Raw genomic sequence first — 26,323 nt, 5'->3', positions numbered from 1 at the left:
CAATGAGGTAAAATTACGCTGGACTACACGCGTGCCTCGTTTGCTGTGAATCCCTTGTGTGTGTGTGTGAAGGCAGTTTGATTCCAGTGTGGAAATGTTGGACACCACCACTAATTCAGGAAACTATTATATAGAGTGGTAAGTACAGAATATAAATACAATAAATGGCTATTACGGAAAAAAACACAAGCCTCAAAAATTAGTCTGTAAATTGCCAAAGTCTTTTACAAAGTCTCCATGTAAAGTGAGTCGGTCTGATTTTTTTTTTTTTTTTTAAATTTATTTATTTTTTCCTAGTATTACACAGTAACAAACAAGCATAAGCACGAGTGACAAACATGTCGTTCGTGTTATCGAGGGGATCAAGATAAAAAATAAGAAAAATATGAAGCAGGTCTGAAGGGGGGGGAACGGCTGCTAAAAAGTTAGTTCAGGTGTGTTTTCTAAGATTGCATAAGTGTGGGTATGAATCTGTTACAGGCTGAATAGATCCTGTAAAAGTGAGCAACCAAATGTTGGAAGAAAGTGAAAAATAAGGTAAAATAACACATTTCTTAGGGAAACCATAAATGAGATAGTCAAAAGGACAGCTCAGTGGTTACTAGGACTGCATACTCAAAGAGATGATCTGAAGTCTGGCAGTATTCGCTGGACCAAAACCACATTTATGTATTAGCACCACATTTAGCTTTCTTTGCTGCCGTGCATGCAGGCAGGCCAGCCAGGCCTCCTGAGAATTTTTGCACAACCTTCTTCACTTTCCAGTATAGTGTTGACTTTAAATGGTTAACAGTGTCATATCACTGTTTGTGGGTTGCATTTTCCATTTACTTTCAAAGAGTCTGTTCAGGTTCACTTGCAGAGTTATACCGGTTTTAGTATAACTGATATCTCCAAAGTGACTTTTTAGAATTTTTTTTTTATGTGCAGGTATTTTTCTTTCAACTCCATCACCAAGTGGCTACTGACATTTGTCACTGATCCCTGTTGCATGTCACAGTTTATGTCTTTTCTAGTTTGGACACATTCCACAAGCCACAATAGTTTCTTTAATTTGTACACATCATGGCACGTGACTAATTCCCCATAAAATAGATTAGGTATTTGGTCACTGGTAAATGGGACTGACACACACACACACACACACACACACACACACACACACACACACACACACACACACACACACACACACTGTCGGAGCTCAAGAGTGACCAGAATTCCAAGATTTTTCCCATACCTCTCTGGAGATTTTCCAGATGGGTCAAACCAGCACCAAACACATGAAGGTAGGTTTATCTATTGCAAGCAGGGCACTGATGGAGTGAAATCTGAATAAGTTCACTTTTCTTAATGAATGTCTTGGTATATTTTATTAGGTTATAAAAGAATTCAGAGACGATGAGACGGACCATCATGATACAGGATTGGAGCATGATGCTGAAAAGGTAAATATAGTTTATAATCTTGGTCTGAATCTCGGTTGGTTAATAGTGTTTGCGTTGCTTTGCTTGATGTTGCAGATGTCATTCATTCATTATGGGTTTGTTTTACTGAGTTCCGTCATGTATCAAGGAAATGAAGAAAATGAACTTTCACTGTACAGTCCACAAAAACACATTGATTTCACATAAAAGCTGATCAAAACACACCTTATGGTATCAAACTATGCTAAAATAAGTACTAATACGTAAAAATCAATATTCATTCATAAAAGTACTTTTCTGTCTGTGCGGTTTTTACTGAATTTCATGTAAACCACTGTGATCTCAGTATGTTTTGTTTGTTTTTTATTTCAGCTACCTGGATACTGGCTACTAAAAAATGCAATACAGCTAGGCTGCAAAGCTGCAATATATGTCTCTCAGCGTGTCTAACTTTGTGCTAAAGAAAGTTACATTTTTCAAATGTTTGCTTTGATATATTGACTCGGCTTTTGTAAATGGATTTATTTGAATATTTGTTGTTGTACCTTTGCTGGAAATAAAAGTGTTCAAACATTCACAGTTATCTACATGAAGCAAAATGTATTGCTTTGTACAATATATTATTCGTGGACTGTTAAAGTAGGTGGAGGTTACCCTTCTTGAATTAAATGGCAGATCTCTGCTGTTTTGTGAGTGTTAATGTTTCATTTTTATTATTTTTTTGCAGTTCTGTTTTTCAGTGGCTGTCTGCCTGATAAGTGATGTTGGTGGAACAGCTGCTGTTTGAATTAAGAGGGTGTGATTTTACAGACTATATAATCTAGTGATTTTACATAACATCTTTTTAATACCTTTTATTCTGCCTTAAGATATCTCAGTAGTCCTCTGCCTGCACATGTAGGAATGGACAATGATTACCTCCACTTGAAGCTGTTATGCTTGCTTTAGACTAAAAGATAAATACCTAAAATAGACATTATAAGGACATATTGATACTAGCATAGTCATGCCATCATACCCTTCAACAAACTCTCCTGTTTCACATGTAATAGTTCATATATCAAGCTGAGCAATGACTTGTCATTCGGGCCTAACTGCTAAGCGCCCTCACACAGCTGTTCTGGGTACATTAGGTCACTGAGAAAGAAGGACTGACAAGAGGCTTGGCAAGGGGCCCCTAATCTATTAGGCCTTTCAGCAGGTTGAGCAAAGTGTTCATTCTCTCCTAGTCAATATCAGTTTGTCCTCAGTGTACATTGAGTTCTGACCCAAGGCCCTTTTACCCGTGCTTTAGCCTTTTCAAGCACTGGGGACATGATGATGCAGTTATTTATGGGCAGTGGCAGGAGCTGATAGGACTTCAATGAAATCCATTGATGGGATTTTGCATCTTGGCTTTAGCAGGCAGTAATGGCATTTACTAAATGGAAAGCCTGATACTATATAAGTAGTATATCAATACAGATAGGTGGAAATATCTTTGAGGATGTTTGAAATACCTTTCAAAATGTGGTAAGTTGTGAAATGACCTAGGTTTTCTGAATGATTTTCCAAAAACACTATCATGCCTTTTGGATTTGTGAGGTGTTTCCCCACTCATTTATTCAGGTCATTCTTTAAATTGTCACCCATCTATATGTCAGTGTCTGCACTAGAAGTGTCCCACAGAGGTGAGTTGTTACCCAGGTTCACAGGCTCTGATCTATTTTGCCTAGCATGAAGTCAGAGGTGTTATTTTAGCTGGGGTGGGTTTGCATATCAGACCTGACCTAAAGGGTTAATGTGGCGTATGGCCTCCATTCCTTAAAAATAGGTTCTTCTTTAATGTCCATCAGCCCAAGTAAAAGCTGAAGTAAAAGAACCCCCTCCCCGCCTTGTTTGTTATCATGGTGGACATTATGAGCTGGATATTTAGTGTGTCCTGTTATGGGGAAATAACCCGAACCCCGAAATATAATGCGAGTCTAGTTCAGTGATCACAGGATATTCTTGGAATTTCTGCATACATTAAAATGGTGGTCACCTAATCAAAACTAGAATGGCATGAATGCATACCTCTGCTACGGCCAAATATTGATGAATATGTTGGACAAATGCCAGATCTCGCAATGTTAAGGAAAGTGATAAAAAAAAAACATTCCTGGATCCTCCCCTTAACTGGATTCGCCAAAATTTAATGGGTTCTTCTCTGGTCCATGGCCCATTCTGCCACCAAGTTTGGTGCAAATCGGTTGAGTACTTTTTTGCGTAATCCTGCGAACAAATAAACAAAAAAACAAACAAACCAACAAACAGACACGGGTGAAAACAAAACGTCCTTGGCGAAAGTAATTAGTCAATTCCAGTCGATGAGGGTTGCCTCAGGGTAGTGGCTGCCCGACTCTTTATCTACCATTTCTTAAACCCCTTTTATTAAGGCGACAGCCGTGGCCGGAGGCATAATGTTTTCGGGTTGTCTGTCCATCTGTCTGTCCCATTCTCATGAATGTGATTCCTCACGAACACCTTGAGGGAATTTCTTCAGATTTGGCACAAACGTTCACTTGGACTTAAGGATGAATTGATTAGAATTTGGTGGCACAAAGGTCAAAGGTCAAGGTTCACTGTAACTTCACAAAACATGTTTTTGGCCATAACTCAAGAATTCTTATACTAATTATGATAAAATACATTTAATACTTTTATTAAATTTAAAGTCTATACTACATATATGAGTCTGGACAGACATGGATGTAAACAGCAATTTGGTTGGCGGAGGCATATAGCTGCGAGGCAGTAATTCTAGTATTTGTACTAAGAAATTCTCAGTTATATTGACAAGATATTAATTGATTAGTTTTGCTGATCACAATGAGTCCCTATTATGATACCTGTGTCCTACAAAAATTGTTTCTACTTTTTCAAAATTAGAAAAAAGCATTCTGACTATCTTACATGTACTAAATAAACAAGAATAGTATAATTTGTTTCGGTGTTGACAAGGACGAAAAGGCATGAAAATCACTTCAATGGTCTTAGGTGGACACCCACTTTACATAAGCAACACGAGACAGTGGGCAGCTTTGCAAATGAAAGGTAGATCATCATTCATTATTTCAGCCCCAGATTAATAGTGCTGAAAGTTTTATAGAAAGGTGCAACTGTTCGAATAAAGCAACAGATGTACAGCGCCATCTGTAGCACCATCTTGGGTGATGAACTTACCAGTAAATAAAAACAGGAGTGATGACTCAGTCATAATGCCAGTGGAAATAACCGTAAACTATCAGCGCTACATCTAAATTAGCTGCCATGTATAACTAAAGTTATGATACACTTTTTATATGTTACATAATACTTATGTATGTAGTAGATTTTCAGCACATCAGACAGCTCGTCCGTCTTTGGCCATCAGGAGTTCATGTGAATTGTGTAGGTTCTTTTCTCAGAATCACATCCAAAGGAATCTGCTGAAACACTGACTGAGAAAATGGCAACAAGAATTTGAAGAGGGCAATAAAACTTAACTAAACTGGGACTGTCTTGCTACCCGTGAATAATTGCAGTTGTAAATTTTGAGCAGTACGAATAATACAAATCCCTATGTCATAAAAGCTTTCGGATACAGATTGTATTGCTTCTTGGCTTGGATGTATCCAGACTGTCATTCATCAGGCCTTTCTGGGCTTTATAGTAACTAATAGGTAGCATAAGGTCCATCTGTAGCATTGAAAAGCCTCGGGCTATTGAGTAGATATTGTTTCAAGTTAGAATCAGCAGCTCGGAGTATGGTAGCATTCATTTGATGACTGACAACATTCAAAATGGTTTCTTTCAGATTTTGTAAATGTACTAATAAACAAGGATTTAATCTCACATCAGTCCCTCTAAAATGATGGATTATACAGAATAATCCTTTAAAAAACATCTCCTGTCCTCTGATGATAGATAAGCATGCTTTTTGGGAAGCCAGTTGTGAGCTGTAAGACAAACCGTCATCTCTAGTAAAGTTTTTGACATATGCACAACCATTTCAAAAAAGTTATCCTTCCAGGTGAAATGCACAGTGTGGATGAAAGAAACAGCACTCTTAGAAAATGGCTGAAGGCCCAGTGACAAAAGTACAGTATTGTTTGTTTTTTTCTTGAGGACACGATGTACCGATCTTTATGCATTTTAAGGTAAGTGCTTGTATTACACTTTAAATTTATTCCAGTCTTGTGCCTAATGTGCACTGTCCCATTTAACATTTACCTAGGCAAACTAAACAGCTTTCTGAATGTAAGACCATAATGAACATAATAATCAATTTAATTTTGTTTCCGAATTGAAAATCCACTGAACAGTAAGTATGTACACTAGAAAGCACATTGATTGACATGCTGCATCTTGTTTGTTTAATCAGCACAAAAACAAAAGTATGAAGGGTGCCCTGGTAGCCTAATGGCTAAGACACATGCTACATAACTGCAACGTCCACGGTTGCACTCATGACCTTTGCTGTATGTCATACCCCTCTCTCTCCCCATGTTTCCTGTTTATGTCTACACTGACGGTCTAAAAAAATGCAAAGTTACTGCACCAAGCCAAGAAATTGTCTGGCACCTAACCCCCTGCAAAAACCACAACGTGTTGTTTTTACACTTCGGTTTTTGCACAGATTTAACTAATGAGACCCATGTTAGTCAGTTTGATTAGAGGTGCTAGCTGTTCAGCCCGTTCCCATTCTTTATGCAAAGCTATGCTAACCAGCAGCTGTCGCTTCATAGTCGCCCGACAGACATGAGAGTGGTATCAATCTTCTCATCTAACACTCAGCACGAAAGCAAAAAGCTTATTTTCCAAAATGTCAAACTATTGCTTAAAGCCACTGGCCTAAATCTGCTTGCATTTCACAATCCCCGGTCTCCCTTAATACAAAGAACAATTATCTTTACTAATAAAGATAATTGACACATTCACTTTCTCTATCTGTTCTGCCAGGAATATCATTACTTTAGGCCCATTATGCCTAAAACAACTTTGTATCCTGGCATGATATGGTTAAGTATGGATTCAGCTCAGCCCAGTTGACTGCTAACACAGATGCTAACTGTCATGTCACCATAAATTTCATGTATGAATCATGCATACTTATTAGAGTATGCATTGCTTTGACCCTTTAACAAGGGGTTCCCAGAAGTGAGGGGCCATTAGGTGAACTGACTCGGTTAAGCTTTTCATATACTTGTGGTTATCCAGGTCAACTATTCACAAACAGCGGTATGGTCTGAACACACTCAGACAGGCAACTCTATAAATAGTAAACTGTAAACATTTTTACTGTTATGTGGTATGTCTATACATATACATGTTCATATACATACATATGTGATGTCACTGTATGCTTTAGATTGCTGTGCTTCACAGAGTGGCTAAATTAAGTAAATCTCAAATTGACGTTGGTCTTAAATTCAGGGATTTTTGTCCTGTCATTTAGCTAAATGTAAGTGAATATAAGTTAAATTGCTGTGCTGAAAGTTACGTACTATGCATATGTGCATGTCCATGTTCATCTGACTACTTAAACCCATGATAAATCCTTAGGGTGACTGAGGGGTTTGTGGCCTGAAAGAGTTGTGACCATGTGTCCACATGTCTTCAGTGTGAAGTGACAACACATGATGCAAAGCACTGACATCACCTCAGCTGGAATCTTTGATTTATGGCCTGTCACACAGTGCCATCTACCAACCGCTTTGGTGAAAGAAAAAAACACCAAGGTCAGTCTTCGAGGAAGGTTCATCAGTATGAAATTTCGAAAATTGTTTTTCATCATGGCAAACTGTGTGTCGCACCATTTTCATTCATGTCACCAAACGTCTATTTTAACAAACTGGCATGCAGAAAACAACCACAACCATAACACTGGTAATGGAGGATCATGATTTAGTCATTTAACAGGTGCATGTACAATCTGTTTCTTGTTAGCAGTGTTAGTATGTAAAATATAGAGATATAACACACAGACATTGATACAAAACCAAAGGACTTTTAAGTGAGCTTACTTACTTCTACGTAAATGTAGATGTATTTTTGCATGTGCATATAACTGTGTTTTTGTTGTAAAATGAGATCTATGTAACAAAACCATCAAGACCTTAAATTGACACAATAGACGAAATGACATGCAGACAAATTTTCTGCCTGATCATTTTGTCAGTCCACCACTTTGGTCCCAACTCAAATATCTCAACTACTCTTTGAAGGTTTTTCAAAAACTTTTAGACAGATATTCATGGTCCCCAGAGGATGAATGTTAGTGACTTTGGTGCTCTCTTTTCATTTAGCACCGCCATCAGGTTAAAGTTTTAATTTGTCCAGTACTTTGTTTTATGACCAAATACCTTCTAACATGCTAAACTAAAATGGTGAACATGGTAAACATTATACATCAGCATGCTAGCTTGCTGATGTATAATGTTTACATGATGTATAATGATGAATAATGTTTAGCATTTAGCCCAAAGCACCACTGTGCCTACGTATAGCCTTGCAGAGCTGCTAACATGGCTAACATGGCTTTTCTTTTTACAATGATCTGATCTATTTTTAATTGAACCATGATATTAAATGAACAACTAGACATCAAGGTGACATTTGTGTGTATCTCCTCCTATCAGATGGGGCTTGCGCAGCTGTGTCCACTCGGTGCTGTGCGATACTTGAATTGTCGATCAGGCGGGAGTGCTTATGTGAAGGACTTATTGTCTTAGTGCCGACGCTGAGCATTATGTGACCCCTCCACTGGTATCCATCACTGTACTGACAGGCCTGGTGGTTCATCCAGCATGACTCCAAGGCCACTCTATCATGAGCCCAAAAGACACTTCAAGCTATTCACTCAAGAACAGTATATCTCCCCTCTCTTCAGAACGGGTGGCCCACTTAGGCAAGAGGACAGTTTCAAGTCCTATAGAACCCATGTGAAGTGAGTTATTTGGGTAGTTGGTAATTATTAGACAAACTTCCATGTCACTGACAACAAAGAGCACACACAATGAGGTGCACAGCTGCAACAAAATTTAAATGTGTTGAAGTCCATCAGAAAAATAAAATACATAAATATTTTTGCCCAACTCTTCTCTTACATCCTCTGTTTATTCCCAAGTAGTACCTTCCGTCAGATAGAGAAAGCCACATTTCTGTGGCCAATAAAAAACAAAACAAAAAAATTTTTTTTTGCCGAAATTGTCTTGGGAAAAACATGAGTATATGCAAGTTATATGACCTGATATGTAGTTCATTTGTACAAATTTGTGCGTGCTAACTTTTGTGATGTGATGCTTTTAGTTCTCTAATTTCACAATTTGTCCTCTTTACATGTTTGGCTCTTTAGGATCGTGATTGTGACATTCATATTCGAATCTGAACATATTCTACTACCATGAAGATGCGTCTGGCACCCCAATAAAGTGGACAGAACTCATAGCTGGTTGTGAGGGGTTCAGCAGAATGAGCTGCAGCTCCTCGCAGCACGCAAAACATACTCACTTGTCACCTATCCTTTTCTATGCCTGTTACATCACCTCCGCACCCCTCCTGAATCCACCACCTTGTATCCCTGCTATCGACCCCTCCTCCATCTATCACACTGATGCATTGGCAGTTTGCAGAAGGTTGCCACGCAAGGCCTCTTAACACCTGGTTGTAGGGATAGTTTTGCCCACCCCACCTGCTTGCCTCCAGCAGTCGCCCAGCAGTTTACACCGATCCTGCTAAGACCCTGTCTGTCATCCTCACTGATTGAATGGAGCGCTCTGGCAGTGTTACTCTGGCCAGTTCTCTTATCTCTCATCTGAGGCTCGTTTTCATGTCGCTTGTAGAAATGCCACTCTTATCTCCTATTAATCACGGGCCTCTTTCCACAGCTATGCCCTCCACTGCTGGTGACAACATAGATTCAGAGTGATGCTGTTGCATATTGTCAAATTACACGCAACACGGCAAGAGGAGCTGCTTGTGGGTGGATCACAACCTTATTTGATGGTGTTGTTGTGTCATTCTTGATACAACATAGGTGTTTTAATTTTATTAAAACAGGAGTTTGTGGATTTGACCACTGTGGTTTCAATCTGTTGTTCATGTGGTTGGATTTTGGAGCTCTTACTTGTGGGTCACAACCTTTCTGCACTGTGGTGTAGACATAAGAATCCAGCATATGACGGCTGTCTCTGGCCCGTTGTTCTTTGAAGCTATCAGCCGACAAATATTCTAGCTCGCGGCTAGGGCCTTCAGATATTGAGGCTGGTGATGACACACATGCTCAGCAGACAAAGTGCCCGGACCACCCGGGCTTTAGGTGTCCTGACCTTGGAGGTTGGCTGTGAAAAATAACAACACAAGGGGAGAAAGAATGCCTCCTATGCTGTACAAGGGGTCAAGCTGTTGCCCCTGTCAGGGTGAAGTTCAACATGCCTCCTGAGTCTCATATGGGTGCAAAATGTTTGTTTTCAAAGGTAAAGAGATAAATGTAATAGACTCCAGAAGTGTGTCAGGTCTCACTTTTTGTGTGTGGTGTGTGAGTGTGTCTGTAGATGCTGATAGGCACAATGTTTCACCCTTTACAGGCTCTGGGAGTTGAATCACTGGAGGTGTAGAACACAAATTCACTTTAATCCATTGATCTGAAGCCTGCTTTGAAAAACGTATCATTCTGTCCAATCCCATATCAAAGAAAAACAAAATAGCAGCAATGCCGTCTCTTTGTTCGTGACATTCTGTTGAAACAGTGATAGATTTACAGCAACTTCTTTCGTTTTTCAGCTATTTGAGGTATCTGTTAAACAGATTGTTGCATTGATTTCTGGGAAGACAGATGGTGGTGTGCATGCTTCAAGAAAACTGAAGGAATGAAAAATTGTTCAGCTCAGTGGATCAAATTCAGTATAGTGATGTCCTTGGGGTACATTTTTATTGCGCGTAGGTGCATACAATCTCACAGACATATTTTTGAATAGCTTTGTTTTCTTTCTGGCCATAGTTGAAAGTAGCTAAAATAGCATGAAATGCTTGAAAATGGGACAAAAATACCATTTTTTCTTGCCAAAGTAATAAGCAAAACCTTGATAAATCTGTCTGCCTTGTTTGTAAGTCTTTAAAGGGTTAGGTGATTATTGCAGACAACATATTTTATGTTTTTTGCCAAAAGAGATTAACATGCCCAGAATAAAGACAGCTATTTTGCGAACCATTTTACAGTCCACCTTTGACCTAATCATAATGTTTTTACATGTGCCTTTAAAATTGAAATTGTTGTACAGCCCTTCATGTGTTTCATATTTCCAGTTTGAATGTGTGAATCTCCTGTTGTCAACATGTCCAGTCTCCTGAAAGGGCTGTGAATTGAAGCTATATTGCCTTTATTATAATGTATTTATTCTTGTCTTCTGGGCTTAACTAATTCTCAGACCTCCTGCCACCCTGCAGTCCTTTCAGTCCCAGCAGCCCCATAAAGCCCCGTGCAGGCTCTGGCCTTCCATATGATCATTATTTGCTTTGATTGACACGTTGGGGTGGTGTGCATTTCATTGATGAGAATTTTAGAGCCCTGGGGCTCGTGATCCTTCAGCGATCGGTGGTACGTCACCCTACAGCCATCCCTGATCTGTGACTGTCCCAGGGACAGTCACAGATCAGTTTCAAATACTCTGTCTCTTCCTGTACCAAAGGCAAAATAACCTAACCTGCTATCCAGGAGTCTGCAGAGGACGACCTGGAAGGGGAAGCAGCTGTAGGTAAAGGCACCTTATCACCGCACTGCACGAAACCTTTCAGTCTGAAGGATAGATTTCCTTTAACCTGAGTATTTTGTAATCCATCTGAACTATTGCGTTATTATCATATTGCAACTCACCGTTTGGAATATTAAACTTTTTATCTCTAGTGATGAACCTAAGACTAGAAGTATAAACGGGATCAAAGAACCTAAGAGTGGAGGTAGCAGCATATCTGTCACATCCTCATAATCCAGAACTGCTTCAACAATCTTCCTTTAACGGTGACCTATATCTCTGGATAACAGGAACAGCATAAATTTTGTTTAGTTTGCATTATGTACCAGTTAAAGGTTCATTAAAGTCTCATGTAATGCATTACAGGACAACTGCAGTTTCTCAGTGGCATGTTAAAAAGATCCACATAACAAAATGTATTCAAAATTTATGGATGGATATTTCAAATCTCTGACCTAGTAAAACTGTATAGTCTGCTGTCATATTTTGTCACGATGTGTAAGAGAAATTGATATTTGAATGTTGTAGCCTCACAGCATACTACTTTAAAGAGATTATGTTAAGTAACAGTAGAGGGCCTATATCAATCAGATAACCAGAAGTAACTAAAACATTTTAGTTATTACTTCAAATTTCTTTAAATAAACATTAATTTGTAGAGACAGTTTTGTTCTAATTCCAGTGATTACAGACATGACAAAAAATGCACAGATTTCAACCCACACTTTGAATTTTCTAAAATAAAGCAACAAAAATTAAATCTTTGATGTGTTGGTATGGTATTTATTGACTTGCTCATTTTGACTTCTTCTCCCATAGTGGAATAGTGATGATTTTATAAGATCAAAGAATACAAACAGCAATATACTTCAGTCAAATCACTGGAAATAACTTCCTGTTTTTTATTTGGCTTAGCAAAAAGAAACAAAACCAAACATCTGTACTTGTCAAGTAATGGTCGTTCTCCAGTATATTAACACAGTACATTACTGCTGTTATGGAGGAGCTGTTGGCAAATTTCTGTTAATGTTGCTTGTTGTATGGAGACTTGTTTTAAAAAGTTTGGGAACATGCATAATGTGCTTGGTGCCACATGATGGTGGTGATGGTGTCCACCATCTGTGCCTTGAGAGTGTCCGCTAAATCGTTGACCATGCGGGAACCTTACGGTACTATTCATTCCCGTGTTGGAAAGTGTTTCGGGATAGTGCTCCGATGACCTCTGGGTCACATACCACGCAAAGGGGCTATGCAGTTATGCCGACCACGTAGATGTTTAAATCAAAATACTGGCAATCAGAGGGGGATGGTGGGAGGGAGAAGAATAGAGGGGATGGGGGGAAGGGAAGCTCGTTCTTGAGCCATGGTCAGATGGGAAAGTGCTGGGTGGTGGGTGTGTACAACGACTTGAAATATGTTGAAGAGATGTGTGTGTTATCTTTTCTCCTCGCCACTGGCCTTCCAGTACCTCCCCTTGCGGTGTGTCGTAAGCAGTTTATCTCAGGGCCTGGCAGGAGCTGCAAGAGAAAATGGGAGGAAATCTGATCCATATGGTGGCACTATAAAGCTCACCGCTGATTTGTGGGCTTCACCAAAACCTGGTCAAGGCTTCATCACTACTCATGACTGGCATCCTCCTCTCACACCTGGTCACTGCACTCTGAACTATTCACTCCTTCCTTAGCAGCACCAGTTATCTGCCTGACCCCAGGGGTGCCTCAGCCTATATCTTCAAAGCTGATTCTTCGCACAGAGGTAAGTTCATTTCTAGATCAAAAAGTGATGGATTTAATTTAGACAACAAATTATGGGTAATCAAATTTAAAAAGTAAGAAGATCTTGTCCTAGTAACAGTTATTTTTCATGTTTTGCATGTGCACACGAAGCGGGATTATGAGTAAGTAATGGTGAATGTATGTATTAATGTTTTTTTTTTTTCATGTTGCCAGAGATATGAAGATACTGGGCCAGGTTGCTTTCTTGTTTTTGCTTGGGGGAATCTGGTGTCAGAATAACCGTAATGCTAAATCTAGTGGAAAGTCCAACAAGAAGTCTGGTGGGAACCAAGGAGGTGATGTTGGCCAGTCAGCCCCTGTGGTTAATCTAACTCCTGGAAGCACTGGAGGCACTGGAGGCACTGGAAGCACCAAAGGCACTGGAGGCACAGCTGAAGCAGGACGGGAGGGTGCTGCGGGAGCTCGAACAGCTGGACAACAGACAGATGATATGAGACTGCACTTCCTCAAGAACACCCAAGTTACATGTAACGATGGAACAGCAGCTGGGTGAGACGTTCTGGATCTCGTATTTTCTCTGACTAGTTAACTCTTGGCAGGAAATTAATTGTTCAAATTTTAGCCATTTGCAATCTGTTTGCTGATTAATACAGTGATTTCAGAAGCTACATAGAGCATCAGTGTGTCCATACATAGCTGCTTTATCTTTACCACCCCCTCATTCCTGTTTATTTGTGGTTCTACAGGTTTTACCTAAAGGAGTTCAGAGGAAGCCGCCGATGGCTGTTATTTCTGGAAGGTGAGTATTTAAAAACCCAGCCATTTAATTTCGGTCCCCAAAGGTCAGCTTGTCTTGGTGCAACGCCCCCATTGGAATTTTGATGGGATGTCATCTTGTTCCGTCATCTTCTGTTCTCCTCTTTTTTTGGTTGTTGCCTGTCACTTTGATAGACTTAGGATGGGGGAAATTTGTGTGGATTATGCTCCTGCTTGACTTTCAGTGTGAATTCTTAGAGAATAGAAGACGTGTGCCTTAGATTTCCCAAACACAAAACATTTAAAGGATTTATGAGTGTACTACTCTGAGCAGTAGAGCCTAATATATTGGTTTTTGCAAAATTTTACCAAGTCAGATTCAACTCCCTCATATATATCATACTGTTGTTGTATTTGTAGGTGAAACCACTTTGCAAAACCTGAAAGTCGATCAACAAATCAGGTGCTGACATTTTGTAAATTAGAGGAATCATTTGTCTTTTTTGTACAACTCTTGGTGTATTTATAGTCTTATAGCAGACCAGGCTCCAGGTGCATTGCTTTCCCTCTCCATTCCTCACAGGCCTCTGTGATGGGCTAACGAGGGTCTCCCTTCTTGTGTCGGATGTGACTGTCTAATATTAGTCTCCATTGCTTTTAGGTGGCTGGTGCTGCTACAGCAAAGAGACCTGTGATTACAGGTACCAAAATATCCCCCGACTAATGAGCTCGTCGGGGTGGCCCCAAACAAAAAGAGGTAGGTCAACCATGTTTTAAAAAGCATGTCATACATGTTCCCATGGTGTTTCTTTCTCTACGTAATTTTTAGTGAGACAAAAGGACATCGCTCTGATCTCTAATTGCTGGATTTACAGGAACTGGAATACTGTCTTCTCAAGCGGAGGAAAACCCACACTGGCATAATGCAAACATTGTGTAAGTACCTGTATATCCTCACTGTGTGTCTTATTATTGTGGTTACAGAAAGTGTCACATGCAGATGGCTGTCAATTGTAAAATTTTCATAGTTCTGTAGACATTAAAATGTAATCTTATGGCTGACATAATAAAACAGCAGGGAATTTCCTTTTATTTGTGCTTCTAGCTGGTCTGGTGTGGTCACTAGCTTATAGTGGCTCATACATTGTGTCCCAATTTCTGATATGTGACAGAAGAGGCCACCTGTAGCCTCACCTGACTTTTATGGAGGAGAGAAAGAATTGTTTTGATGGCCGCAAGCTTTAGTCTAACAAATGTGATTGTCTCCTTTTCTGCAGATTCATCCCGTACTGTTCCAGTGATGTATGGAGTGGTACCGGACCCGCCCCAACCCCTCCTCCTAGGCCACGGCAAGGCAGAGAGAAAGAAAGAGAGAGAGATGCAAATGCAAGTGAGTTTCTTCAGATCCTTCAAGATCTTTTCAGTCAGATCTCTCATAACAATGATGGATCTGTGCATCCCTTGGTAATAAGAATACACAATTAATCTACCCTTTCATTTGTGGTGCTCGCAATCGTTTGCTGTCTGTATTTGTTATCAGCTGAGTACAACTTCATGGGATCCCTGATCATCCGCGAGGTCATCAAAGACCTCATCCCCAAAGGAATCAAGCAGGCCAAGGTTGTAATGCTGTCTGGCACAAGGTGAGTTTGTTTTATCACGCGTGCTCTGTTGCTGACCACAGCTTTTGGACGAGAGCCTGCATCCTCTGTCCAATCTGAACCATCTCCATGCCTAACATTAAACAAGAGAAGCCCTATTTCGGGTGCATCCTCTTTTCAACAATAAAGATGTTTAAAGTCAATGACATACTGTCTATTAAAGGGCCTTGCCCTGTAACGGTGAAAATTCCTCCCAGGTTAGCAACATGGTTGTTAGGACACCCCCAAGCCCTAAAACAGGATCCACTGTCTGAATGCAAAGCTGCTAAATTTTCATTTCCTGCTGTTAGATGGCATGCACTGTCAATTTGACGCCCCAAACAGAAACATCTCTCTCAAAGCCAAACTATTTATTGATGTTTTTGGCTCCCCTGCAGTGCTGGCGGGACAGGTGTTTTGCTGAACATTGAGAGGGTGGCCAGTCAGCTGGAGCAGCTAAGTGCAGAGGCTCAGGTCCGAGGCCTTGTGGACTCTGGCTGGTTTATAGAGAGTAAGCAGCAGAGGTCACCTAATTGTCCTGAGACTGTTTCCTGCTCACCTGAAGATGCAATCAAGATAGGACTCAGGTAAAATCGTGCATTCCTCTGGAATCCAGTGAAGATTTCCTGTTAAGAGTCACTTCATAAGCCAGATGTAGAATTTGAGATAAGATTTTTTACTATAAAGTGCCGTTCCATTGGGTTTTACAGCGTTTTTTATTTTTTCTTTAAGTGGCTGAGCAGTGTGCGTTAAAAGTTTGTGTTTTTTCTCAGGCTGTGGAATGGGGTTGTGCCTGACAGATGTCGACAGCTCTATAGGAGAGGAGAGGAGTGGCAGTGCTTCTTCGGACACAAACTCTACTCTACCTTGACCTGTGAGTGCCGGTTGATACCTAAGATTATCATGGTGCTAGATTAGCATGCTATATATATAGACTTAAGCTGTTTAGAAGTAATGTGCACAGAAGTATGAGAGTTGTGAGTTTAATTTACTTAGAAGCTGAAAAGTGAAAAGACTCTGCAAATATGCCAATGTCAACTGTTGGTGAAACCCCACAGAAAAACTGTAAAAAGTGTAGTTGGCAAAAGCCTTTTTTTCTGATATTATGTAGCTCTAACAACTGTGATATCACTGCATAAAAGCTTGAAGACCCCATGTGTGAGATTTGACATTTTCTAATACTCATATGAAAAAAAAGACACTATGGAGACAGCAACACAGACTGAACCTGAGAATTACCTTGTTTTTCTACAAACAAAATAACTGGTTTGTTTTCAGCCACTTTGGAACAGCAAAACAAGCTGTAAACAAAAACACTGACATATTATTACCCTACAACAGTTACCTATTTACATATCCAGCAGAGACAGGTGATGAATCTAAGCTATAAAGCTCTGCAGAGCTGAGGGGAGCCGCAGAGTGATCATTCTCCGTGGGTTCGTCACGACGAGCGACTCGTCACTATGAGCGACATTACGCGGTCATCTGACCCATTGTTGATATAAAAATATTGATTAGAGCAGCTTTAACGCTGAACTCGTTGTGTTCCCTGTAGCCCCTCTGTTTGTTGTGCAGTGGCTGTTTGATGAGGAGCAGTTGAGGGTGGAGAACATCTACATGGGAGGACAGAGTCTGTCTGAGGAGCAGTGGCAGTACATACAGAACCTGGGCAGGGAGCTCAAGATCTCCCTGAGAGATGTCACGTAAGTTCCCAGCAACTTATTGATAAAGTAACCTGTAATGGTTACAGCTGGTCTAATTTGCACCAGAGGGTTAAAATAAAAGATGACTGTATTCTTCTGTGTTTTTCAGGGCTGTATTTGCTCCATCTTGCCTTTCCCACACAGTCATCACTAAAAGGTAGGAATGGATATTTGACCCCAGTGAAATACACTAACACTTGCCAACCCTTGTTCGTTCTCACCTATTCCAGTAGCCATCTCTACCTATTGAGCTTGCGCTGCTGTTTCCGCTCACTCGTTCATCATGCCACATTCTTCATGTCACCAAATGCCATCTCACACTTTCCCTAACCCCTCGGTACCCCTTGAACACACTCATTCTTTTGCTGCACATACAGACATCGATGGGCCAGTGCAGTCTTAGCTAAGTTTACAGAGTCAGTCTAAGTTAGGTGTATTTACTGAGGGTGACGATTCTTTATGGGAGGCGCTGAGGGTCCAAGGTCATTGTAGGTAATTTTGCAGTCCTGTGATGTAACACTTGCTGAACCAAGACGATGAGCCAAAGGTGTCCAAAGCAATTTGGAAACTTTGTGATCAGACCATGACATGGCTGATTATACATTCCTGGTCCTCAGTTATTTCCCCAATCATCTCACCTATTCTTTTGCTTCATGCTAACCTTTCCCTTCACTTTTCTTTCACAAACTGTGCCTCTCAGGCTTTATTTCTAATCTCTAATATCTCTCTAATCTCTGGTTATTTTTCTAGTAACTGGATGAGTTTCCAAGTTAAGGGCACCTCTCTGCCACGGGCCCTGCACTGCTGGGACAGGAGTCTGGAGGCAACGCGCAACAACAGGACCCCTGCCAAAGGCTGTCCTTTCCACCTGGTGGACACCTGCCAGTGGCCCCAGTGCAACCCCACCTGCCCTGCCTTGGTGGACCAGGCCACCCAGCAGGAGCTCACATTGCTCCAGATGCTAGTAGCCATGGGCCTTGACCTCCAGAAGCTGGGCTTGGATCCCCAGGGAGATGAAGATTCTCTTGCCAGCATGGTCAGCAATGGTGGCTAAGTGTAAAAGTGGATAGCAGCTTAAGAGATCGCCAAAGGCTTAACAGAGGAAAAAATGTGTTGAAATTTTAATGTAACCATAGAAAAAGTACAGAAATCTGGTTACTACATCTTGTGCCACTCGGCATTCCATTTTGCTCCACTTGTCTGTTAAATTGGTGACTTGGCTGGTGGGTATGTCACTGTGTCTGGGTCTGAGTGGTGTGGCTCTCCCTCTACTGGACACCAGAGGAAAGAGCTTTAGGACCTAAACTAAAGGTGTTTCCATTGTACTGGTTGAAGAGCTTTGAGTTTTAGCAGATGGCTGGACATACTGTACCATCTACAACACACTTTCATCCTGATCACTCAACATGAAAATTCAGATTCAGAGCGAGGTAGTAGAGTTGATTACTTTTAATGAATAGAGGCTCCTGCAAAATGTCAGCGGAACAAACATGTTGGTTAGACAGGACTCATAAAAAAGAAACATTTGCACACCATATGCAGCAGTTGTTTGTATTTGAAACTGCCTTAAATCAAGGTTTATTTGTGCTCTTTCTACCTAACAGTATTACTTTTCATATGGAATGATTCTGATTCTGATTCTTACACAACACAACTCAGAACACACAAAAACTGCACTCACACTGACTCCATAACTTTTTGCGCACATACTTGCAAAGACACTGATTGTGATTTTTGTGACTTAGTTTTAGACTCTAGCTCCAGATGCTATATGTAGTGTAGTGTGATTAGTTCTTGATATATTTCTGTGTAGGCCAGCAGGAGACAATCTTTCTCCTATTAGAATAATTTCTTCTCATGTGCAGTGGATTCTTTCCACTAGAAAGAAATATACTTCCAGTTTACCTATTTGACCTGTGAAGTCTACAATAAAAAGAAAAAATGCTCCATTAAGAAAAACAAACACAAAACCAAAAAACCCCCAATGTGGTTATTTACAGCACAGCAGTTAGGATAATCTATATCCAATAAAATACAAAGACATGATACAGACTATGTATTGCAATTCTTCAGCGTAGCTTTAAAACCAGCTTTTTTCATAATGTCATGCTAGTTTTGCCGGTCATTTACAGATATTACTGTAACTGTATGTTTCACTTTCATCTAGGTACTGTAATAACTATGTCATACTATAAGGACTTGACTAAAATTGTACCTGCTGGTAATAAGTATCAGACTGAGTTGTTGGACATGTTGAAAAAGGGAATAAAAATATTAATTGGCTTTGACAATGTGAACTCTGCATTTTTTGCTTCATCCAAGTCGGGTTGTTCATCTCTTGGCATTTTTTCATTATGAAACAATGATACTTTGTTATTTTTTCTGACCTTGTGTCAATTTACATAACGAAGGAAACAAACATGATTCCTGCCTGATCTTGGCATTTAATTTAAAACTTCCAATTCTTAGATTTGATTATATGTTCATGTCAGTGAGTGGTGAGAAATTCACATTCTCTTGAAGGGGTTTGTACAGTAAATGCCATCGCTTTGCACAAGTAAGTTTTTAAAAGCAGATTGCACAAAGGAACTGCTCGGGGAGCACCATGCCCCTGGCGCCTGCTAACAAATCTAAGACCAGCAGAAACAACAGGAGTGGGGGGTGCGAGATGAAGAACGCTGACTTGAACCTATGATGTTGCAAGGCGTCTTCTGTTTACTGAGCTACCAGGACAGTGCAGAGAACTCTAGGCTTCATTGTGTATTAGGCTGGAAACTATATTGGTCTCCAAATGTTGCATGTAATGTGGGCCTTCAAAAAATCTGAGCATTGATTGCCCTCACCAAGCTATACATTACTCTCATCCATCATGCGGCACTCTTTTATTTCATTTGGATTCCTAACAAATCCACCCAACAGCAACGGGTAAGCCAATAGCACCAGAATAGTTAGAAATGGATGCATGCAATTATTCCTCCTCAGCTCTGCGTGGCGCTGCTCTACGTCTTACACTTATTTACCAAAGATCCTTCATGTATTTGACATCTGGGTGCAAAATTAAGAATTTTATAATTTAGCCTAACAAAGCATATTCAGGGAGCTCCTTGTAGAGATGAGGACACTCTACACATGTATTAAAATATGCACAATAAGACTTTTCAGATTAGATCAAGGTAACCAGGTCATACACTAAATGACCGAAAAGTTGGTAAAGTAGTGAACACTCTCTGTGTCGTTTTATATTGGCACAGCCGGGGCACAGTACGTTTCTTATGAAATAATTGGGAGACAGTATTTTAATGATGGTGTGGGTCATCCCTATTTGAAACAGTCTTCGATTTTTTTTTTCCCATATTGCATTGCAGTTTCTTTCTACTTCCTCTTTCCGCCATATTGCAAAACCGGTAAGATGTCTTTTTAAACTGTCACCCTCAATCTTTTAAGTATCTGAAGCATCTGAATGTTAAATATTCCATTTATGTGATCATCTTGAAGCGAACGTTTATAGCAATGCTTTTGGATGATTATCGCCTCGATTGGTGGAAGGAGTTCATTATATTTGGTCTTTAACTTCACCTAACAGTTCCTCTGTCCGGCCCTGGGAATCGGTGCGTTCAAGGCGCCTTGATGAACTGTTAGCTTAGCGACCACAGAAGTCTGTTTTCACTCATGAAACCTGTAAATATTCCGTTGATGTCCGTGTGCAGCACATCGGACCTTTGTGGACCATTATATGTGCAAGTGTTGAGATATACTTTGTTAGTGTAGCCGACGAGGCTAGGTAGCTACCCTGCCTGCTCTCGAAGGACCATGCTTTGGTGGGAATCTCTACGTTTTTACTTCTTCACTGGAACTCAGTCAAACGCAGCGCTACCCGCTGCATGTAAAACTCAGCTGGTATCAGTAAAGTACGTACCCAACGTAATTTATTAATATTAGCCTAGTAGCTAATGCCCACTTGTGATAGACGAGGGCGCCGCGGCTTGATTAGCGCTAGCCCGGCGGTGCTTCGCGCTTTACACCTTAAGTTCCACCTAGTAGGTAGTAGCTACGGGGTTTAAATTTGGCCAACGCTCGGAGTGTGCTCATGTTTTTCAGGGAAAACAACTAATAAGTCGTCAGATGTATGAGGGACATTGTCTGGCGATGTGACAACTAAGAGTAGCGTTAGGTCTCCCCTCTACAGTCTGTGAAGTATTGGCCGGGGAAATGGCTTTGGGGACACCGTAAAAAGTGTGGGATATGAAATCGAGCACAGCTAACTTTCATTTAGTTTAGGCCCATTCACCTCCTTATTAAACACCCGCTGTTTATCTTTGTATGTGTCTGCAGGCATCATGGTGCGCATGAACGTTCTCGCGGATGCTCTGAAATGCATCAACAATGCTGAGAAGCGTGGGAAACGCCAGGTCCTCATCAGGCCCTGCTCCAAGGTTATTGTGCGCTTCCTAACCGTCATGATGAAGCACGGTGAGTCGCTGTTATTGCTCCGGTGTGAATGAGTTTGTGGTGATGTAGTATCTGGACACATGACGCCAACAGCCTGGCTACATAGTAGTGACAATGCTTTGGGCTAATTGATATTGAGATACTCGAGGGAGCTCTAAGTTACAAAAGAGTGCAGAGTTGGTATAAGGGTGGACAACATGTCAACATCTAGTGGGAGAGGTTCTTTGAGAAGTGATAATGGTGGTTGAACTTGGTGTCTCAATGGGATGAAATCTGAGACGTTAGCTCATATGGTTAAAAAGATAAGTCTGATGTGTGTGTTTACTCAGTGTTTGACGTTCCTTCTCATTTCTACCCCCAGGTTACATTGGTGAGTTTGAGATCATTGATGACCATAGAGCCGGAAAAATTGTCGTCAATCTCACAGGCAGGCTGAACAAGGTAAAGTCTATTTGCTGACCAACCTCTTCAGTTACCAGTATTTGTAAGACAATTGGGATAAGGGTGAACATGAATTACAGTAGAAATTTTTATTATTAAGGTTTTGTTATAGCGGTTGGCATCAGTGACCTGAGTTACTCTTCTAAATGTCTCTCCAGACCTAAAATGTTTTCTATCTGCTTTATTCATTTTATTTTTGTTGTTTTTAACTTCTTTGGGAAAATGGTAAATACATCATCCCGTTAACTGAGTAGAGGGGAATATCAAAGTTAGCATAGATAGTACATCTTAAAATGCTTGGTACCTTGTGAATGTGTAGTGTTAACCACTGTTTTGTTTTTTTTAATCTTTCAGTGTGGGGTGATCAGTCCACGTTTTGATCTCCAGCTCAAGGACCTGGAGAAGTGGCAGAACAACCTGCTGCCCTCAAGACAGTTTGGGTGAGAGTCCCATACACTAACTCTGTATTTTAGAGCTTTTAAACTGAAATGCAACAGTAATATATGTTGAAGTCAACTGGAAATGAGTTAAGGTTCGTTATTAGTGTGAGGCTTGTTGACGTTAGAAATCTCAATGGTTTCCAGTCTTGCTTTTGATTGGCGAATTACTGCAGTGATTTGAAGTGTGGGCTCAACTTGACTCATGCTTCCTGTTGCTTGGCCCTCTGATATGTTTGATTTGAGAAATTGGTGCATTTAGTTTTAATCAAGAGACACGTGGATAGTCGATGCGTTTAGGCTCAGAATCAGAATATACCATATGTTTGTCTTACCTTTGAATGTAGTGATTTGTGTTTAACATTTTTGATGATTGATCTGCAGTGTTGTTTCATGTATCAGTGGCAAAAGGCATTGGACGAAGTGTTCAAACCGTAATGATCATTTCAAAATCTAAGCCTAACAAACTAGTTTGCCCTGTGATCCAGCAGAGGGCGTTCTAAGACTTAACCATCAGCTTGACCTATGGCGTGCCCTATTGACAGTAAACTAAGCCAGTAATGTTATGTTTGCTACGAAAATGAAGGACAATAGCGAAGCATTATTGAGTGGACAATCGTGACACCAAAGCTGAGAAGCAGTGTGTGGAAGTATTTTGGGTTCTACACCGTAGATTGCAAAGGAACAAACACAAGGCTGTTTGTCAACTTTGTACAAAGCAGTTGTCTTACACTACAATGACAATCTAATCTGTGGACATAATGTTGCATGTCATTTCAAATTTTTTGGAACTTGATTTTTGGGATGTGAAAGCCGTAGTAGGTGTCTTCAGAACCATGTTTTGCCATGATGATACACGCACCAGGGTCCGACGTAACTGATGGCACGAGACAGTAAAAGTTTGTGCAGGACAAGTTGGTTGACCAGTTACTGGTCTGCTTATGAAAAGACGGTCGCTCTACTTTAAGAGCGGAGTGGAGATGAGATCCCAATATATCACCTATGTTTTATGTTCGAAAGTAAAATTCAGAACTACTGTAAATCTGCTCATTATAGTGTTAGACCAAGATGGGACTAGCAGTCAAACGTTAGCCCTATTATGAGAGACTTTGCTGAGGCACTTGTGGCGGGCTAGACATGCAGCCAGCTACGATAACTTCTGAAGCTGTTAAAGTTTAGTGTCCGGAAAGGACAAGTGATCATACACTTGTCCTTTCTCCCCATAACCTTTGTTGCTGTGTGGTACTTAGCTAGTTTTCACAATCTGCTATGAGATTTGTTTTCAGCAAGAAAACACATCTACTAATGTTAGGTCAACACAATAGACGGGCTGTTTTTAAATTGCCTTTTCAGATTCCGATGTTTGTGCCCAGCACAGACGTTTCTGTTTCAGCTGCTCACTGCTCAGTGACCATATTGAGCTAATGTCAACTTTTACTGTAGCGGACTGTCTAATGTCGAGAGCTGTGGGTTTTTAGCAGGCAGTTGTTTCTTTCACAAATCTCCCATGAAGAGACAAAAAAAAGTCATGTTGTTTCATAGTTTTATTCTATCAACACAGACAGCAGTCTAAACAAGCGATGTGACGTCCATGGGCTGTGACTGGAATCAGATGGTGGTGGTGTTAGCTACTTTGTAAACACACAGAGTGCCTTTAAGGGTGCGTTGATTTATTTTTCCAAATTTGGGCTGCCTCACTATCGAAGATGTGGTTTGCATCAGGCAAAGATAGTTGATGATGATGATGGCATCTCTACAATGCACTGTACTCTTACGTAAATATTTACCTAATGCCTTATAGTGTTAGGGAGTGACAAGTGCCTTTTTACCAAGAGTGTTAAGTTATTTTTATTTTTTGGCTGTCAGGCCAGTGAAAATGTACAAGAACCCAAGGGGGGGTTACATTGGACATGGCACACAGAGACTCAAAAACAATACCAGGCTGTGGGGCTGGTAATGATGGAAAGATTTTTTTCAGAAACTGTCTGCTAATGAACAATCACCGCCCTGTAGATACAGAATAACAGTTGGACTTGGTGACAGAAATGATAACTCATGGCACAGTGTCTTTGTTTTAAACTTATTCATTCCCTTCACTGTGTGTTTCATGTTTATTTCTTTAGAGAGTGTCTGTGGTGTTCATACATTTGTGTGATTTGGAGAAACAGGTTGACAGTGCCCCCATCCAGCATGAGGGGTTGCTGAATTGCTTGATGATTATGAAAATGATGTGAATCATATGCTACGGCCTTCAGTCACCAGATCCCAACCCATTTGAACTCCTATTGGGAGCTTTTGGACTGACGTTAGACAGCGCTCTCCACCACCATCATCAGAACACATATTGAGGGAGGATCTTTTGGAATAACGGTGTTCATCCCTCCAGTAGAGTTGCAGACACTTGGAGAATCGGTGTCAATGAACAGTGAAGCTGTTTCTGTGGCACGTGGTGGCCCAACACCTTACTATTTGTAACCCATTTATATGCAAGAAGGATACAATGTATTAATTATAGAAAGGCTTACAAAGTGGATTTTGTATGCAAATTGTGAAATTGCCTAAGTGTGAGCATAATTGCATATTTATATTGGGCAATTGGCATGATTTAATTTGTGTGGAATCATAACGTAGTGCAGACAATGATCATTTATCAACATTAAATCTGACTAATTATAACTAATTTTTACTAATATTGAGTTAATGGGCGGCAGGCCTCTGTTCTTCTGTTCCTTTTGTGGTTCAGTTCTCAGGAGGGTATGTCTGGGATATATGTTGCATTTTATTGTTATTAGAGGATGTAGCAGAGACAACAGGGAATGGTATGTAAACGTCCCCAAGCTTGGCAGAAGCTCACATTGTAGATTACAGGGTGTCTATTAGGCTGGCATTATGCTTAGATTTAAAATGAAATCTGCATGTTCTTTCTAACAAAGTAGCAGGTTTGTAACCAGATAGAAACACACTTGGTTTTGTTTTCTGCAGTGTGTGCTGGATGGGTCACAGCTTTGCTCACTGAATCAGTCGCCTGTAGTTGGTCATCACTGTAGTAACTGGTTTCATGCTTTTACTTCCAGAGCTACACCAGTTTGTTTTGTTGTTTTTGACTTGTCCGATTCTGCCACACTCAAAAAAGCTTTTCCGTCTATACATTTAACCAACCTGCGTGGAGTTGTTTAGAGTTAACTGTTTTCCTGCAGAACTGTACACGATGGTCGCATTTGCAGTCTGAGATGCACTAAAAGCACTAAACCTGCTATAACATGTAGACAGCATCACCCTACATGTTTTGTCCTTTTTTCTTATACAGTTGAAGTTGTCTTCATACAGTCATAAAATAGGTTTCCATTAGTTATGACTTTAACAACCCCCCACCTCGTGTAAAGTAGATTAGTAGATTTTTGGAGACTGCCCTATTTTGCTCCCCTAGACTCACTACTTTGACAGATGGAGTGAAGACGATTCAAACCCATTAACCATTTTTAAAGTGACATTGCTGCTGCTGTTTGGTGGGCATTTTTGATTGTGATCCATGTGAAAGATGTTAATGCCATCTTCAACACTTGCAATGTGATGGATCAGTGTATAATAGTGTATAACATGTTGACTTTTCTCTCTACAGATACATTGTGCTGACCACCTCAGCTGGTATCATGGACCATGAAGAGGCCAGACGGAAACACACAGGAGGCAAAATCCTTGGATTCTTTTTCTAAAATGTAAAGAACTGCAAATAAAAAGACAAACCGGGGAAAGCTGGTCGTCTGCTCTTGACTTATTTCATTTAGAGGTGTCTGTAGAGTTGGATTTTTTTAAAAGGCTGCAGCTTTTGTCAGAGGTTCAATAACTGTCCTTTGGACAATAAAAAAATCCTTACAATTTTAGAGCCATTGGATGTAATCCCAAGACAAATGGTACAGTATGTGCATCTTTTAGAAAACAATGGCAAGTGTTAAAATGCACATGTTAACGCAGAACCACCAAA

At 40.5% G+C, this 26,323-nt stretch overlaps 3 protein-coding genes across 5 annotated transcripts in view; all 3 read left to right on the top strand.

The window, feature by feature from the left end:
• The window catches only part of coq7 (coenzyme Q7 homolog, ubiquinone (yeast)), a 19,089-nt gene extending 17,087 nt beyond the window's left edge, over positions 1 to 2,002 (top strand). Inside the window, exons 6-7 of the mRNA XM_040147162.1 lie at positions 1,380 to 1,448; positions 1,800 to 2,002. Coding sequence (XP_040003096.1) covers positions 1,380 to 1,448; positions 1,800 to 1,877 — 147 coding nt within the window. The 3' untranslated portion in view covers positions 1,878 to 2,002. The remainder of the gene's footprint in view (positions 1 to 1,379; positions 1,449 to 1,799) is intronic.
• An 11,130-nt stretch (positions 2,003 to 13,132) lies between these two features.
• On the top strand, positions 13,133 to 18,068 carry notum2 (notum pectinacetylesterase 2). The gene is made up of 11 exons (XM_040146805.1): positions 13,133 to 13,464; positions 13,662 to 13,714; positions 14,333 to 14,428; positions 14,547 to 14,607; positions 14,949 to 15,061; positions 15,212 to 15,314; positions 15,710 to 15,898; positions 16,085 to 16,185; positions 16,867 to 17,014; positions 17,124 to 17,171; positions 17,765 to 18,068. The coding sequence occupies exons 1-11, from the start codon at positions 13,133 to 13,135 to the stop codon at positions 18,066 to 18,068; spliced, it is 1,548 nt and encodes a 515-aa protein (XP_040002739.1).
• A 2,223-nt stretch (positions 18,069 to 20,291) lies between these two features.
• Positions 20,292 to 26,097, top strand: rps15a (ribosomal protein S15a). Of its 3 annotated transcripts, none has more exons than XM_040147347.1 (5): positions 20,292 to 20,418; positions 21,347 to 21,484; positions 21,825 to 21,904; positions 22,259 to 22,344; positions 25,961 to 26,097. In XM_040147347.1, exons 2-5 carry the CDS (start codon positions 21,352 to 21,354, stop codon positions 26,052 to 26,054), a joined length of 393 nt encoding a protein of 130 aa, XP_040003281.1. In that variant the 5' UTR covers positions 20,292 to 20,418; positions 21,347 to 21,351; the 3' UTR covers positions 26,055 to 26,097. The 3 variants fall into 3 exon arrangements, with proteins under 3 accessions (XP_040003281.1, XP_040003283.1, XP_040003282.1); XM_040147349.1 differs by lacking the exon at positions 20,292 to 20,418 and adding an exon at positions 20,444 to 20,622; XM_040147348.1 differs by lacking the exon at positions 20,292 to 20,418 and adding an exon at positions 20,689 to 20,922.
• Positions 26,098 to 26,323: the final 226 nt, after the last annotated feature.

Source organism: Xiphias gladius, chromosome 15, assembly GCF_016859285.1.
Source record: "Xiphias gladius isolate SHS-SW01 ecotype Sanya breed wild chromosome 15, ASM1685928v1, whole genome shotgun sequence".
Taxonomy (NCBI): domain Eukaryota; kingdom Metazoa; phylum Chordata; class Actinopteri; order Istiophoriformes; family Xiphiidae; genus Xiphias; species Xiphias gladius.
This window is presented reverse-complemented; position numbering and strand designations above follow the sequence as displayed.

Excerpts from the sequence above, each read along its gene's own strand:
- notum2 (XM_040146805.1), top strand. The coding sequence starts at position 13,133 with ATGAAGATACTGGGCCAGGTTGCTTTCTTGTTTTTGCTTGGGGGAATC. Across the intron at positions 14,608-14,948 it reads TGGCATAATGCAAACATTGT|ATTCATCCCGTACTGTTCCA; the intron begins GTAAGTACCTGT and ends CCTTTTCTGCAG. Across the intron at positions 17,015-17,123 it reads ATCTCCCTGAGAGATGTCAC|GGCTGTATTTGCTCCATCTT; the intron begins GTAAGTTCCCAG and ends TGTGTTTTTCAG.
- rps15a (XM_040147347.1), top strand. The coding sequence starts at position 21,352 with ATGGTGCGCATGAACGTTCTCGCGGATGCTCTGAAATGCATCAACAAT. Across the intron at positions 21,485-21,824 it reads AACCGTCATGATGAAGCACG|GTTACATTGGTGAGTTTGAG; the intron begins GTGAGTCGCTGT and ends TTCTACCCCCAG. Across the intron at positions 22,345-25,960 it reads CTGCCCTCAAGACAGTTTGG|ATACATTGTGCTGACCACCT; the intron begins GTGAGAGTCCCA and ends TTCTCTCTACAG.